Source organism: Megascapheus bottae, chromosome 17, assembly GCF_031878675.1.
Source record: "Megascapheus bottae isolate mThoBot1 chromosome 17, mThoBot2.hap1, whole genome shotgun sequence".
Taxonomy (NCBI): domain Eukaryota; kingdom Metazoa; phylum Chordata; class Mammalia; order Rodentia; family Geomyidae; genus Megascapheus; species Megascapheus bottae.
In genome coordinates, this window is record NC_143525.1 from 37,798,196 (window position 1) to 37,814,831 (window position 16,636).

Consider the following 16,636-nt stretch of genomic DNA (forward strand, 5'->3'; position numbering starts at 1 on the left):
TACTACTTCCAGCTTTTCTATGTATGTGGTACTGAGGAATCAAATCTAGATCTTTGTGCATTTTAGACAAGCACTCTACCACTAGTCCAAACTCCTGGCCCCATGATCACTTATTTATTTATCAGGTCTTTCTCAAGGTTAGAGGTCTACCACTTGAGCCACAGCACCATTTCTGGCTTTTTTTCTATGTATGTGGGACTGAGGAATGGAACCCGGGTGTTTGTGCATCTAGGCAGGCACTCTAGTATTAGGCCAAACTCCCAGCCACGATCACTTACTTTTATACTGAAGAGCTACACATTTGTGGGAAAACCCAGTCCTCTATAAAACACAAATTAGCTAGTAAAACTTAGGAGTGATAGGAAGCATACTAAATGTGAATGTGGCCCAGAAGTCTATCAAGTAGCATGTACAAATAGATGATTTAAGTTGCCTTTTAGCTCTGAAAAGGTAGCATCCAGAAAACAGATGTTTTTTGAAAAAGATCATTCTTGGAAATGGTGCTGTGGCTACAAGTGGAAGACTTAGCTAGTCTTGGGCAAAAGAACTCAGGGCTAGCACCCAGGCCATAAGTTCAAGCCCCATGATACGAAAAAATAATCTTCTTGTGAGGAGCCAGTAGCTCACACATGTATTCCTAGTTACTTAGAGGTTAAGATCTGAGGATCACAGTTCAGCCACTGTGGGTAGAAAAGACCATGAGACTTACCTCCAATTTTAAAGAGCCACCAAAAAGCCACAAGTGGAGCTATGGATCAATGGTAGAGTAATAGCTTTCAGTGCAAAAAGCTCAGAAATAGCACCCAGGCCTTGAGGTCAAGCCATAGACCAGCATCAAAAAACCCCAAATGTTCATTCTTAACTCTAAAAAGATGGGACAATTTTTTAAATTTTAGAGAAGATTTTAGCTATAATCCTAGCTACTTAGGAGTTTGAGATCTGGATCTGCAGGATTGTGATTCAAGAGCTGCCTGGGTAAAATGTTCATGGGACTCAATCTCAAACAATAAAAAACTGGGCATATCACAATGGAAATCTACACAGCCAACAGACATACAATGGCATTTGCTGGGAAGTGGATGAAGCTAGAGCGAATCATGTTGAGGTAAGACTAAAGGAACAAAAGATGCATCATGGTTTACAAGATACGTGGATATTAGATCCAAACAATACAAGAGCAATGACTCAATATCGGGCACTCAAGGTTATAGACATGGTCTTGGAGATATAAACATGACTAAGTAGAAAAAAATCTATGGTGGATATATATACTCTATAGATATGTTATATTATATAGATTGATATGTACCGATGACATACAAACCCTCAGCTTAATTTTAATTACGTTCAAAAATCTATGTGCCAGTGATTGCATAGATATTCCCTTCATGAATATTTGTTGGTTAAACAACATTTGAAGTATGATGTAAAAGTCAGTGTTAATAAAAATTTTAAAGGTGGCAGATTTGCCACTGAATATACCTGTGAATTTTTTTCCTTGACATTCAGTAATTACTTATGGGCCCACCACATTTCTGTCATGCATCTATGCTGCTAGATACCTACAACACATTTGTGTGTTGCAGTCATTGAAGGCTAAAGACAGTGGTGTACAGAGCAGACACCACCTCTCCAAGCAAGGTCATGCGAATCAGAATAACTGGAGTTGGCATTTGAGACTCAGTGCTGACTTCAGTCTCAGTGAGGTAAGACCCTGAGGATAACTTAAATATCTACTGTGGGAATATTCTAGGCAAAGGAAAAATCAAGACTAACCCTAAACAGCCTTGGCACATTGAAAGGCCAGGACGTTTGTGCCCATTCGAGTGCTATAGTGAGGTCAGAGGAAACTGTAGTGGCCAGCTTGGGTATGAAAATTCTTCCTGAGGGCAGCAGGAAGATCTGATGAACCACTTCCACAGTGCCTGTCCTTCACACATAACAGTCATGGTTCTATTAGATTCATACAGCAACGACTTCTGAGATTCCATGTGGCCTTATAAAGCCACAGTTTCCATACAGCCTGTCTACTATACATGCAACTTGGTTAAGCAACTAAGGCTGATCCTTAAATGTCAACACAGAAGGTTGTATTTTCAGCCTACTTTCAGAGAAAAGAAACTTGAAATTTCAACTAATTACAAACAGCTTAGGTGCAACTATTGCAAGTTTTTAATATTTTTACAGTACCATGGTCAAACACTTCTAGGAAAATTTCTATACTTCAAGGTCATTAGGAATCTTAATATGTGTTTGAATATTATGATTAAAGGAGAACTAATGGTATATCCCCTCCCCCACCCTCCATTTTGCTTGAATGACTGATGTTGACAAATGCTCTTGACCTTTTCTATGATCCTAGAACAAACAAGATCACTGTGTAACACATAGGGAACAAGCCTGGGATACACTACAGTATCTATTATGAATATCCTTATATATTTACTAAGTTTTTGGAAAACTGAGTGCTGCATCTTTTACACTAGGATCTACTAGTGAATTATGTAGATGTGAACTGCAATTGATTTGACCTGTGTAAAAATTTACCATCCACTTACTACAAGGGAATCTTTCTTTTTTCCTTGTTTTGACCCATCTTGAGGTTTGAGCTCAGGGCCTGGGCAAAATGGTCCTGGGCTTTTATGCTGAAGGCTAGCACTGTACCAGTTAAGTCACAGCTCTACTTTTGGCTTTTTGTGGCTAATTGGAGATAAAAGTCTCATTGTCATTCCTGCTTGGACTAGCTTTCCTCATACCTTAGCCTCCTGAGTAGCTAGGATTATAGGCATGAGACACTGGTGTCTGGCTGAAGGAACTTACAGGAAATACCTGCATCAGACTAAAGTTCCTAAAGGAGCCTGCAACTTTTAGGAGAGGGTTAATGGGAGAAAATCCTGACTACAAGAAAAGGGGACCTACATGGGAGTCTTTTCTGTGTACATTCCAGGTGGAGAGAAGTCCTAGAATTTTGTAATCATGGGCCTGCACTCATAACTAAGTCTGAGGGGGTAATTTACCTGCCCTTTATGATCAGAAAAATCTCCTGAGCAAGAAATTAAAGTGGTTGCAGACTACTAGTGCTCCAAGGCCACAGAAGCAATCCCAAATCACCAGGATTTTCAGCTTTCCCAGGTTTTATCATGAGTGCATAATCAACTATCATACACACACAAAATCTACTATAGGCAAGTATCAGCAGAACAGGATAAGGACGACCAATACTTCAAGCAGTAGAAATGCCAGAAATAAAGTATATCAATCATTTGAGAGGAATTGAAAATGTCACTGAAAAACAAGGAACGGCATATTAAAAAAAAATAATAGTCAGCTGGGCACGGAAAATAGTCAGCTGGGCACGGTGGCTCACGCAGGTAATCCTAGCTACTCAGGAGGGTGAGATCTGAGGGAGGATCAAGGTTCAAAGCCAGCCAGGCCACAAAAGAACCTGAGACTCATCTCCAATTAACCTCTAGAAAACGGGGTGTGGGAATTAGGTCTGATTCAAAATGGAGAAATAAATGGCTGGACGAAGCTGGACCTAATCACCTGGAAATGTCCTCACAGATGTCACTCCCAGAGATGTGCTCTAGTCAATTCTCAAATCAGTCAAGTTAACCTTCACACCAACCTCAAATTGGAGGAAGGAAAAATGACACAAAGTTTTAAATATGAAAAAGTGATTATCACCAGATATTACCTCTCTACAGACATTAAAACTAAATGGATAGTATATTACCAATGACTCCATGCTAATAGATTTAATAACCAAGCCAGGTACTAGTGGCTCAGGTTTGCTTCCTCAGCACCACCTACATAGGCCCTGAATTCAAGCCCCACAACTGGCAAAACCAAAACAAAACATTTTGGTGGGCTGGCTATGTGACTTAGTGATAAAGTGCTAGTCTTGAGCAAATGCAGCTCAGGGACAGTGCCCAGACCCTGAGTTCAAGCCTCAGGACTGGCACAAAAGCAAAATAAAAATGAGTACTGTCAAAAAAAATACAGTAATTTTAATAAATCATTTTTACAAACCAATGCCTGTTTAAATTATTAACGAATTATGTAACAGTAGAACATTTTCAGATATGTCAAATCTCAAAAAAAAAAACCCCTTAGTTCCCACATTCTTGTTTTTTCAAGAAATCGCATAATGTGTTTCCATGCACATAAAAGTAACCAAGAAAAAGGCATATGGTTGATTTAGGAACTAAATGATCTAACACAGGTTAGAGGTAAAGAGAATTTCTATAGCCATGATGGATAAAGTGATGTCCCATCATTATAGCTAGATAGCAGGCTTAGAAGGCACAGAGACTAATAGGAATTTTTCATTAACATTGCTAGTTTTTATTTTGTGGGTCATGGGGCTTGAACTCAGCCTGGGCATTATCTCTGAGCTCTTCAGCTCAAGGCTACCACTCTTACGCCAAGCTCCACTTCCCGTTTTCTAGATGTTAACTGGAGGTAAGCATCTCAGATCCTTTGGTGCCAGGCTGGCTTTGAACCTTGATCTCTGAGATCTCAGCCTCCTGAGTAGCTAGTTACAGCCATGAGCCACTGCACTCAGCAACATTGTTAATGGCTCAAAAGGTAGGGTGGTAGCCCTGAGCTGAAGAGCTCAGGGATAGCACCCAGGCCCAGAGTTCAAGCCCCATGACAAAAAAAAAAACTAAAAGAAAAAAAGAATGTGGAGAATGTGGTCCATTCCCTTAAAAAGAATACTATTTGTTATAGACTTACAGAAAAACTCAATGTCAGTTCTCAAAACTTCTATTAACAACTTAGTAATGTTTTGTTACCACCAATGAACCAGCATTAACAAATTAGCATCTATACTTTACTCAGGTTTCCTTCATTTTCATTCCAAGATAAAATGACAACTGTGGTAAATGTTCTAATAAAGCTCCTCTTGCTTTCTGACCATTGCTCAGGCTTTCCTTCTTTTGATAGCCTTGACAGTTTTGAGTAGTGGTTAGATATGCTGCTGACTGCTCCTTTTTTTCGTGTTGGTACTGAGGCTTGAACTGGGGGCCTGTGCTTTTGCTTTGCTTTTTCCATTCATGGTTGGAACTTCAACCACTTGAGCCACAAGTCCACTTCCAGATTTTTGCTGGCTAACTGGAGGTAAAGTCTCTGAGATTTATCTACTCAAGCTGACTTTGAACCATGATCCTTAGACGTCAGCCTCTAGAGTAGCTGTGTTTTCAGGAGGCAGCCACTAATTGAGATTTGTGTGGTACTTTACTATCAAGACTGAGGTGGTCTCTGAGAGGGACATGATAGGCTTTAGTTACATACCATTTGTATTATATGTCATCAAGGACAACATTATCAATATGACTTACCTGTTGTTCACTTTGATCTATTTTATGTGGTCTTTGTCTGATGTTTCCATTGTAAAGTAATTCTTAACCTCTTTCCGTATTCTCCTTGCAAGAAGGCAACAAACAAGAGCAGCCCACATGAAGGAGACAATAAATCTATATGATTTTCCACAGAATCCCATTTCCTTGGAAATTCAAATTTCATTTTGGGTGTGTGGTTTTCTCATCAGATTGAGGCATAATTAATGCTGAATACATAATAAATGCTGTGTCATTCTCAGGGTTTTGAATTCAGAAACATAATGGCTGCCTCCACCTGTCTTAAGTGGTGATGCTAATTTTGATGACCTGGTCTAGGTATAATCTGATGTCTCCACCGCACAGTATTTTTAAGCTATTTATGGACTTGGACTACACAAAATTTCCAATAATGAAATTTTTACTCCATAACTACCATCAAATGAGGATTCTTATACAATTATTTTCTAGTCCAGCATTCCCAATATTTATCAGTAAGCAATCCTTTTATCTCTCTTTTTGCCAGTCCTGGGGCTTGAACTCAGGGAATGGGCACTGTCCCTGAACTTTTTTTTTGTTTTTTTTGTCAGTCCTGGGCTTGAGCTCAGGGCCTGAGCACTGTCCTTGGACTTTCTCAAGGCTAGAGCTCTACCACTTGAGCCTCAGCACCACTTCCGGCTTTTTTCTATGTATGTGGTACCGAGGAATCGAACCCGGGTCTTCATGCATGCTAGGCAAGCACTTTAACCACTAGGCCAAACTCCCGGCCCTCCCTGAACTTCTTTTGCTCAAGGCCAGCAGTCTACCACTAAACTTTTGCTTAAGGCTAGCAGTCTACCACTCAAGTCACTACACCACTTCTGGCATTTTCTGTTTATGTGGTACTGAGGAATCAAACCCAGGGCTTCATGCATGCCAGACAAGCACTCTTCCAACTAAGCCACATTCTCAGCACTCAGTGAACAATCTTAAACAATGGCAGTGAGTCTGTTCCAAAAAACAAACATGGCAATTTTCTCTAATTTACCATTCATAATCACATTGACTCAATAATGACAATCACAATTCTCATCCCAGTCCAGGGTCACATGCTGTATTTATCATTTTAGCGTCCTCCTTTCAATAGGTGTTTGTTTGTTTTTTTTTTTTTAAATTTGGAGTTCATTGGTTATTTCCTGATAAGATTCAAGTTATACATTTCTTTAATACTGTATAGTGATACCGTGTCCACAGAATCCAGAATTCAGTGATACATGATGCCTGTATGTCTCTCATTTGCAATTTCAGTTTTGGTTAATCAAAGTCTGTTTGGGGGGCTGGGAGTTTGGCCTGTGGTTCCTCAGAACCACATACACAGAAGAAAGCTGGAAGTGGTGCTGTGGCTCAAGTGGTAGAGCTCTAACCCTGAGAAAGCCTAAGGACAGAGCTCAGGCCCTGAGTTCAAGCCAGGTTTGCTAAACAAAAGCAAAAAAAAAGTCTAGGCTTTTTTTTGTTTTAACTGTAAGGTATCATATTTCTTTGTAATAAACAATTTTGGGGACATAACTAAAAACACGGAAATGGTTTCATAACTGAAATCACATTTACTACTAACTTTAAGATGTAATAACTCTTGCATCAAACCAAACATACCACAATGACTCCAAAAATGATTTCCCAACTCCAGCAATATCCCAGTCAGCAGAAAATCCTGTCCCTCCCTTTACCTATTTACCCATTTACTGGATTATCAGTGTGCCATACTCATCCACAGTACTCCAGCCTAAAATTAATTTATTTTCCAAGAAATTTAAGTTCTTTTAGTGAAGAGATGGTATTAAAATCCCCAAGATAATCTCAGTGTTTAGTCAGGCTAGTAAATTTTTCCTTAAATGATGGTATAGTTTTGCTTTAAAATTTTAGATCCATTCAAATTTTATTCTTATATATAATAAGAATATTTCTTTTTTTTTGGGGGGGGGGGGTCATGGAGCTTGAACTGGGCCTGGGTGCTGTCCCAGAGCTCTTCAGCTCAAGGCTACCGCCCTACCCTTGAGCCAAGCCCCACTTCCGGTTTTTCTAGTGGTTAACTGGAGTAAGAGTCTCAGGTCCTTTTGTGCCTGGGTTGGCTTTGAACCTTGATACTCAGCCTCCTGAATAGCTAGGATTACAGGCATGAGCCACTGTGCCCAGCATGAGAATATTTCTAATATCATTCTTTCCCAAATGAAGACTATTTCTAGTATCATCCTTTCCCAAATGGCTATCTTCTTGTTGCAGTATTCTTTACTGTCCATCTTTACCTCTTACGTGAAATTTTACTTGTGAAATTTCCTAAGTATTTGTTTTCTGCATGTAGTTGTGACCATTTCTGGACTTTATCCTACAGTTATGCTACTCGGTAACAGACACATGTTCTAAGAAATCCAATGCTGGGTAATTTTACTGTTGAGCAAACCTTGCTAAGTATATTTATATAAAACAAGAGAGTATAGTTTACTATATATACACCTAGACCGTATTGTTCAGCTTGTTCTTGTGCCAGATTGGTTTTGCTAGATTGCTAATTTTGTGTGTGTGTGTGTGTGTATTGTGGGGCTTGAACTCTGGGCCTGGGCACTGTCCCTGAGCTCTTCAGCTCGACACTAGTGCTCTACCACTTAAGCCACAGCACCACTTCTGGTTTTCTGGTAATTGGAGATAAGCATCTCATGGACTTTCCTGCCCAGGTGAGCTTTGAACAGTGATCCTCAGATCTCAGCCTCCTGAGTAGCTATAGGCATGAACCACAGGCACCCAGCTCACGTCAGCTTTTTTTAGTGTTTAGTTGGAGATGAGTCTCTCAGACTTTAGCTTGTGCTGGCTTTGAACTGTAATCCTCATATTTCAGTCTCCAGAGTAGCTAGAATTATGTATTTGAACCACTGGAGCCATCTAATAGTTTATCTTTTAAAAACCAAGGAATACTTTTGAACATGTATCAAAGACTTGTATTTGCAATATTTACTATTATATTGTTTATATAAACTTCTCAGTTGCTATAGAAATGTCCATCACAGGGGCCAGAAGTTTGGTCCTGCAGCAGAGTATTTGCCTAGTATGTATGAAGCCCTGGGTTCAATTCCTTGGTTACCATGTACACAGAAACAGAAAAAGCTGGAAGTAGTGTTGTGGCTCAAGTGGTGGAGCATTTCCCAGTGCCCAGGCTCTGAGTTCAAGCCCCAGGACTGGCAAAAGAAAAAAGAAAAAATATGTCCATTATTACTTTCCTAATCAATCTCTCCCTTCCTCCCAGAGTTCAATCAGCTTTTGCACATAGAGGTTAAGATTCCTTATAAACAATGCTTTGGCAAAGAAGTATTTCAATTCTTCTAGAGGTGTTATTTCCAAAAGTGTGATCACTGGATCTTATCATGCTGGCTGAATATCCTTTATCTGAAATTGCTGGCAGTTTCTGATTCTGCAATATTTGAACAAATCAAGTTTTAATAAAAATTCATTTATTTCATACATGAAGGCAAGTGTATATTGCATATAAATATACTTTTTTTTGGTGGCGGAGGGGTGGTGGTGGTGGTGTTGCTGTCAGCTGTGGGACTTGAATTCAAGGCCTAGGGGCTGCCTCTGAGCTCTTTGGTTCAAGGCTAGATCTAGTCCACTACTTTAAACCACAGTGCCACATCCTGTTTTCTGGAGGTTAATTGGAGATAAGAGTCTCAAGGACCTTCCTGCCTGGCTTCAAACCAAGATCCTTAGCTCTCCAGAGTAGCTAGAATTATAGGCACATGCCATGCCACCAGGGCCCAGCGTACAGAATGTTTTTACATCATTTTTTCTTTTTTTGAGACAAGAGTTTTATTATATAGCTCAAGCTAGCCTTCAACTTGGGATCCTCCTTTCCTTCTCTCCCGAGTGGTGAGATTAGAGATATCCAACATCATGCCCAGTTTTATCTGTGTTTTGACTGTAAACAGTCATGAAGTCCTCAAGTCTGGTATGGACTAGCCACTGAGTTTTTTGTTAACTGGAGTTAAAGAGCCTCAGGGACTTTACTGCCCAGGGTGGTTTTGAACTATCATCCTCAGATTTCAGCCTCCAAAGTATCAAAGAAGAGAAATGTGAAGCACTAGCCAGCCCTAGTCTTTTCACTTCATATTTGATAAAAATATGAAGCGGGGCATGGTGGCTCATGCCTGTAATCCTAGCTACTCAGGAGGCTGAGATCTGAGGATCAAGAGTCAAAGCCAGGTAGGGTACAAAAGGACCTGAGACTCTTATCTCCAATTAACCTCCAGAAAACAGAAGTGGGGCTTGGTTCAAGGGTAGGGCGCTAGCCTTGAGCTGAAGAGCTCAGGGACAGTGCCCAGGCCGAGTTCAAGCTCCATGACCCACCAAAAAAAAAATAAAAAGATAGCCCAGGTTGGTCTCAGACTTGATTTTCCTGCCTCAGTTTCCTAACTGCTAGACTTATAGACATGTAGTAACTTATACGAATGAATTCTCACAAAGCATTCTATGATAAAAAAAACAACCACTATTTTGTGATATGTCTTTGTGATCACTGAGGTGTGATGAGGCTTTAGACTACTATGTAAGGGTAATCAGAACATAAGCACTGGGATACCTAAACAAGCTGAAGACTGGCAGCTACTAAGTCAGGGGTGGGTATAGTGTGTAGATAAGCTGGACAAAAAAAAAAGTCTAGGCAGGACAGAATGAGAGACATGGGAAAGTATTTTTTTTTTTTGAACCTTACACTTGAATGTCATTATGTATGCGATCACAAAACTGAAAATAGGAATTAAGAAAAAATTTTATGCCTAGACTTAGAGGTAAGGAGCTAGTTAGTTCTTGCAAGCCTCTTACCAGGATGAAAGCAGAATCTGGCTACTTATAAGTCTAAGTTTCTACTTCTTGTTGTCCAATTTCTTTTTCAAATTCACATGTACATACATCTAGTTTAGTCACTTAACCTCTAAAGCTCTCTTTCCTAGTCCTTTCTACCCTCTTGGGGTCAAATTTCTGGTTCTCTTATGACTTCAGATTCAACAACTACTTGGTCTCAGTTTCCCTTTTTTCTAAATAAGGAAAATATAACTTACCACACAGGAAGGATGTCTGATAAAATAAAATAGTTCACATGAATGGACTTTCAGTTCTTCAGAAGAAAGGCATGAGTCCGTAAGTATGAACCTGAAAAGCTAATTAAAAATAGATGACTTTGTCAAAATTAAATATGAACCACACGATAGCCTACAAGATCTGAAAGGTCATTATTAATAGCAGTCATTTAAAAAATGTGATAACCGTGATCTTTTATTTTTGGGGGGGGGTATATCAGGAATTCATGCATGCTAAGCACATACAGCTACATACACCTTTAGCCCAAACCAAAAACAACTTTAACAAAAATAACAGAATTCAAATTAAACTAGCCTACAAGATCTGAAAGGTCATTATTAATAGCAGTCATTTAAAAAATGTGATAACCGTGATCTTTTATTTTTTGGGGGGGGTATATCAGGAATTCATGCATGCTAAGCACATATAGCTACATACACCTTTAGCCCAAACCAAAAACAATTTTAACAAAAATAACAGAATTCAAATTAAACAGGTTATTCAGCATCATATAGATCTGATACAATCTAAAAACATCTATATAAAATGTTTATGCTCTCTTGTTATATTTTTAAAAATTTGGCGCTGGGGATAATCACAATCTTATAGATGGTAGGCAAGCACTTTTCCACTGAGCTATGCTCCCAGTATATTTATGTTTTAAAAATATTAGCTCAATATGGTGCCTGACACTTGTAGTCCTAGCTACATGGGAAGCAGAGATGGAGAGGATAGCAGTCTAAGGCCACTCAGGCAATAAGTACACAACCCCATCTCAACCAAGTCAAAAGCAAATGTGGTGGTACACACCTGTTATTAGGTCTAGGCCAGCACAGGCATAAAGACAAGAGAAACAGTGAAAGCAAAAAAGAGCATAAGCATGACTCAAGTGTGGAACATCTGTCTAGTAAGTACAAAGCCTGCATGTACATATTCAACAAGTTACTCAAAAGATACTGATCACTAATAACTACAGGATATTAAAATTAACTTCACCATCTGCATGTATACAAGGAGAATATTGGGAATATAACAATAATGAATTTAAATTTTAAAGGCTAAAAATAATATAAAAGTTTTCAAAATTTATTGAGCAGTATATTAAAATCTTCATACTAAATACTAGATACACAAAAGATTATACTTACTATGCTTTCTCTACAACTAGATTGCAAATTGGGGCCGAATAATTAGATTATAAATGCTTTAGTAAACTAGCGACTAATATATGCAAAGTCACAATAAACATAGGAATTAATATAGTTAGAAAGGAGAAAAGATTATTTGGGGACGATACAAACATCTATAGAGCAGTTCATTTTATATGTCAGCCATTACTATAAGAGAGGAGGTTGATACAAACCTCATGAGGAAGGGCTGGTTCTCATTCAATAGTTTAGATAAGGAGACCAGAAGCTCCGACATTACATAACAAATGTAAAGTCAGAGATGGCACACCCAGAGCTGGAGGCCAACTAGTTTGCCAACTTTGTCCCACTTCCAGCTTTTTTTTTCTATGTATGTGGTGCATGCTAGGCAAGCACTCTACCACTAAACCAAACTCCTGGCCCAGAAAAAATTACTTTTAACTAAAGTCTCCTCCAAGTCCAGCGTTTTGCTATGTTTAGAAAATACTGCTGCACACCTGTATGTCCAATCAGGGAGATGCGGCTATTAAAATTGACATCAAAGGGGGAAAAAAAAAAAACCCAAGCTGGGTGGTGTGGCTCATGACTGTAACCCTGGCTACTCAGGAGGCTGAGATCTGAGGATGGAGGTTTAAAGTTAGTCCAAGCACTTAAGTCCCTGGAGACTCTTATCTCCAATGACCATTAGAAAACTGGAAGTGATGCTGTGGCTCAAAGGAGTAGAGTGGTAGCCTTGAGCTGAAGAGCTCAGGGACAGTGCCCAGGCCCAGAATTCAAGCCCCATGACCAATTTAAAAAAACAAAACAAAACCAAAACGAGTTACTCCACTAGCTACATTTTAAGTATTCAAAAACCACTCATAGCTTGCTTGTGGCTACTATGGAGACAGCAGATAGGGGAAATTTCCATCATAGTAAAAAAAAAAAATTCTATTGGACAATGCTGACTGAATCAGCAGTAGAGTGCCTGCTATGAAGCAAAATACACTGAATTTAAACCCTAATACTAACAGTTTATGAAAAAAATATCTAAGATCTACATACTTTTATATAAAACCAAGAGATACTCTGGACAGGGATATCCAGGTGTAGGAAGACTGACTATCTTAAGTCCATTTTCTTCTATTTTCCTGTTTCCATCTCATGCATTTGAAATCATTACTTTGAATATAAGTGTAAATGGCTAAATCTTACATAACAGGTCTCTTAAAGACAAAAATGAGGGAAACAAGGAGCAATTGAAGGAAAGCAGATCTTCTAATTTTAGAATGTGGTCATTTAGCTGAGTACTCTTGGCTTTTAGTAATTTAGTAGCTGACCTAAGTTTAAGATGGATGAAATTAGTATGTTGTTTTCACTTACAAACTACAATCGACCTCCCCCACTCACACCTTTTTGCGTTGTTGTTGCCAGTACTCCATCACTTAAAACAAAGCTAGGTGTCCAGGTTCCTGAGGTTAATCTGAGACAAGGCTTTTCTCATGTGGATTCTTATATCTCAGCCTACTTAGGCCTCTCCCCCCCTCCCCCCCCCCCTGCCTTTTTTTTCCTGCCAGTCTTGGGGATTGAGCACTGTCCTTGGGCTTTTTCCTCAAGGCTAGCACTCTACCATTTGAGCCACAGAACCATTTCCAGCTTTTTCTATGTATATGGTACTGAGAAGTCGAACCTGGGTCTTCATGCATGCTAGGCAAGCACTCCATCACTAGGCTAAACTCCCTACCCTCTCCCTGCCCCACTTTTTTTTTTTTTTTAGCACTACAGTATATTTTAAAACACAATCATATGTTTCATTTCAATTTTCAAAATAATTAAGAGATTAGAAGGGAGTATAACCAGCCATAAAATATACAGCAATGTCCTCTTTAAAAATAAAACCAGTTGTTCCTGTCTAGTATGTTTAGAACGCAAATGTTTCCAAAGTCAATCAACTTATGTCATGACAGTGGAGGTTTAAAGTTGGCAGGAAATTAACTTGAATTCCCTACAAATTAAAACTTTAAAGACACCACTATATAGCTCCATTAATTTTTTTTACATCCCATATTAAATTCTAGTGACTAGATTTAGAAGAAATAAAGTTTTCATAAAGTTTAAAACCATGGCACAGTTAAGCTATGAGCACTTATTCAGGATAGATTCTACCATAATTTGCAAGGTTTTCACAGCTTTGAGTATGGGCTTCTATATAAATAGAAGCTACTTGTTATTCAGAGATGGTAGTGCAAGGGAAACAAAACACAGCTATTTTTCTAAATACTCTTTGGTGTTGAGGTAAATGAAATAAAAGTATGTTTAAGCACACAAGAGTAAAGCAACAGTCATAAGAAATGGAGGAAAAAAATGCTCTCAAATGTCTTTTTTTTTTGGTGGGTCATGGGTTTAAACTCGACCTGGGTGCTGTCTCTGAGCTCTTCAAGTCAAGGCTACGGCCCCACCCTTGAGCCAAGTCCCACTTCTCGTTTTCTAGAGGTTAATTGGAGGTAACAGTCTCAGTACCTCTTGTGCCTGGGCTGGATTTGAACCTTGATCCTTACATTTCAGCCTCCTAAGTAGCTAGGATTACAGGTGTGAGCCACCTGGCCCAGCACCAATGTTTTAAACAGGTAATTTAAAGTAATCCGTAACAGACAATTTAAAATAAAACTTATTACTTGGCTTTTAGGCCAGGTGCATTGTTTTGACTCCCAGAAAAACATGTGTCCCCAATAGTCTTTATACCATTTGGTGCACCAAACGAAGGGTTACACTAATTAAGAAAAGCAGAGTGGCAAATGTATTTAAAAACAAACTACCCAGTAATAAATACTGATATATACTACGTTAGAGAGGATTATAGTATAAAGAGCATGGCATGAAGTTTTAAAGAAGTTAAAAACATAGAAAATGGAAAAGCAGTTGGGAAAAAGAGCCTTAGAAGGGAAGTGTCCTTTATAGGGAGTAAGTCAAACATATTGGAAATAGTAATTTTAATTATCCTTTTCAACCAGGTGCTGGTTCTATGAGCTTCAGTACTATTCCCACCAAAGGCAATTTTAGGCTTCCCTAGGGAAGGTGACTTCAGCAACAAGCAAATATCCTATGTGACAGAAGTACAGAGAGGACTCGAAATTTCTCATTTCATGAAAGAAAGGTGTACCACCAAGAGGGGGGAAAAAAAAGACAACAACATATCGAAATTCCCCAGTATCTGGCAGAACAGTACCAAACGGTATTCACACATGTAAGCGGGAACACTTGAAATTACCCAGCCCCACAAAAATAAAGGGGGAAAAAAAAAAAAAGTTTCAGAAGTCCTTCCCCCTTCCTCCACTTCCCTGCTGTTCTTTCCTGGCACACAAAATATAGGCCAATGAGCAGTGGGTGGGTGAAGAGGATGTGAGGAGGAGGAAAAAAAAAATTGAGAAGTGAAAAACACACACACACACCAAAACCAGGGCATGAATGAAGACTTTCCAGGGTCTAATGCGGGCAGGCAAACTTAAAGCGACCGTGGGAACCAGGGAAGGGGCTTTCCTACCCAGCAGCGAGCGCGGGGCGGGGGGAAGAGGCCGGGCTACCTACCCCTTGTCAGGAGCTGCGGAGGAGGGGGGGGACGGCCGCTTTGGGTGACCTCTAACGGCTCTTCCGACTCTGAAACGTTAGGATTTGGATGTCACCGGGGGGGGGGGGGACGCCACGGTCCTCGGACGGCCCACCGACGTGGAAATCCCGGCGACCCGGCGGGCCCTCCGCGGCGGCGGCGGCGGCTCCCCCTATGTCCCCCTCCCCCTCCCTCCCACACGTGCCCACCCCGCCCCCTTTCGTATTTCCACCTCCACGTGCAAATGTCTCGCGGCACGGCGCCCCCGCCCCCGGAGCAGCTTCCCCGAGCGGAGCACCGCCGCGGCGCACGCCGCCCCCCTCCGGCGCCCCCCCACCCCCCCCTCCGGGAAGCCAGGACGCCACTCTCCCACCCCAGGCGGCTAAAAAAGGAAAAGTCACGGATTCAACCTTTCTCCACAGGCGGAGGGGAGGGGAGGGGGAGAGGGGCGGAAGAAACTTTCTTCACCATGTTTTTTTTTTAAATTTTTTCTTTCTTTCCACCCCCCCCTGCCCTCCCCTCAAGAGAGTGGGGAGAAAGAACCCCGGGACCGGAGTGGGACCGAGGGGGAGGGGAACCCCTGAACGTTTAACGGCCGGCAGGGGGAGGGGAGCCCCGGAGGTGGAGGGGGCGTGGGAGGGAGAAGCGGGCCCGGGGGCGGGGGTCAGGGAGCCGCGGGGGTGGTTCCTGGAGGGGGGTGTGGGGGAGCTGCAGGCGTCCCCCCCCACTCACACACACCCCCCCCACAGCACCTGGCACACAAAGCGGCCGCCGCGCTCGGCTCTCACCCGATCCTTTGTGTTTTCCATCAGGGCCTCATGGGTAGGGGTTGTCGGTGCTCCCCGAGCCCGCGGCGGCCCCCTTCCCAGCGCTGGGGACCCGTCACCTCTCCCCCGGACGGCGGCGGCGACCACAAGGGGGGCCTACCCCCCCCCCGGTTGGGCCCAGACCCGCGGCGGCTGCGGCAGCCCCCGGATTTCCCCCCCCTTCAACTCGGGTGGCCCCAGGATATCAACAACATTAGCATAGCCCTCCCTCCCCAGCGCGCCTGCGCCGTGACCCGCTCCCCGATTGGCCCACTTCCCCCCGTACCCTCCTCCGGCTTCTCCAGCGTGGGACCCTCGGCGGGCGCCGTACTCTCCGGACCGTACCAAGGCGAAGGGAGGGAGAAGGGAGGCGGGCTTGTGTCACGCCGGGGGGGGGGGGGTAATGCACTCAGGAGACACACGGGCGTTCCTTTCAGTCCCTTTCGTCACTCCTCGCTCTTTCTCGCGCTCCTTTCCACAGGCTAACGTCGGCGAGGTGGCCACGGAAGAATTTTCCCACTCCAAGTCACGCCGCTTCACACCCCGTCTCCTCCCCACACACGGGGGAAAGGTTGGCTCTCCCGGAGGAACTCCCACACGGAGGGCGGGGCTGGCGGCCGGAGTGGGAGTGACGCAGGAGGGGGCGGGGCGAGGACT

The 16,636-nt window shown here is 41.9% G+C and overlaps 1 protein-coding gene across 9 annotated transcripts in view; it reads right to left on the reverse strand.

The window, feature by feature from the left end:
• Mbtd1 (mbt domain containing 1) overlaps nt 1-16,353 on the reverse strand; it is a 55,621-nt gene extending 39,268 nt beyond the window's left edge. For 2 of the 9 annotated variants that reach the window (XM_090351045.1, XM_090351043.1), the window contains exons 1-2: nt 15,926-16,231; nt 10,424-10,522 (exon numbers count right to left, since the gene is read on the reverse strand). In XM_090351045.1, coding sequence (XP_090207171.1) covers nt 10,424-10,522; nt 15,926-15,982 — 156 coding nt within the window. In that variant the 5' untranslated portion in view covers nt 15,983-16,231. Of the gene's footprint in view, nt 1-10,423; nt 10,523-15,154; nt 15,224-15,925; nt 16,233-16,265 lie in introns of those variants that run through there. The other 7 variants (XM_090351050.1, XM_090351052.1, XM_090351044.1 and 4 more) reach the window with 7 other exon arrangements.
• Nucleotides 16,354-16,636: the final 283 nt, after the last annotated feature.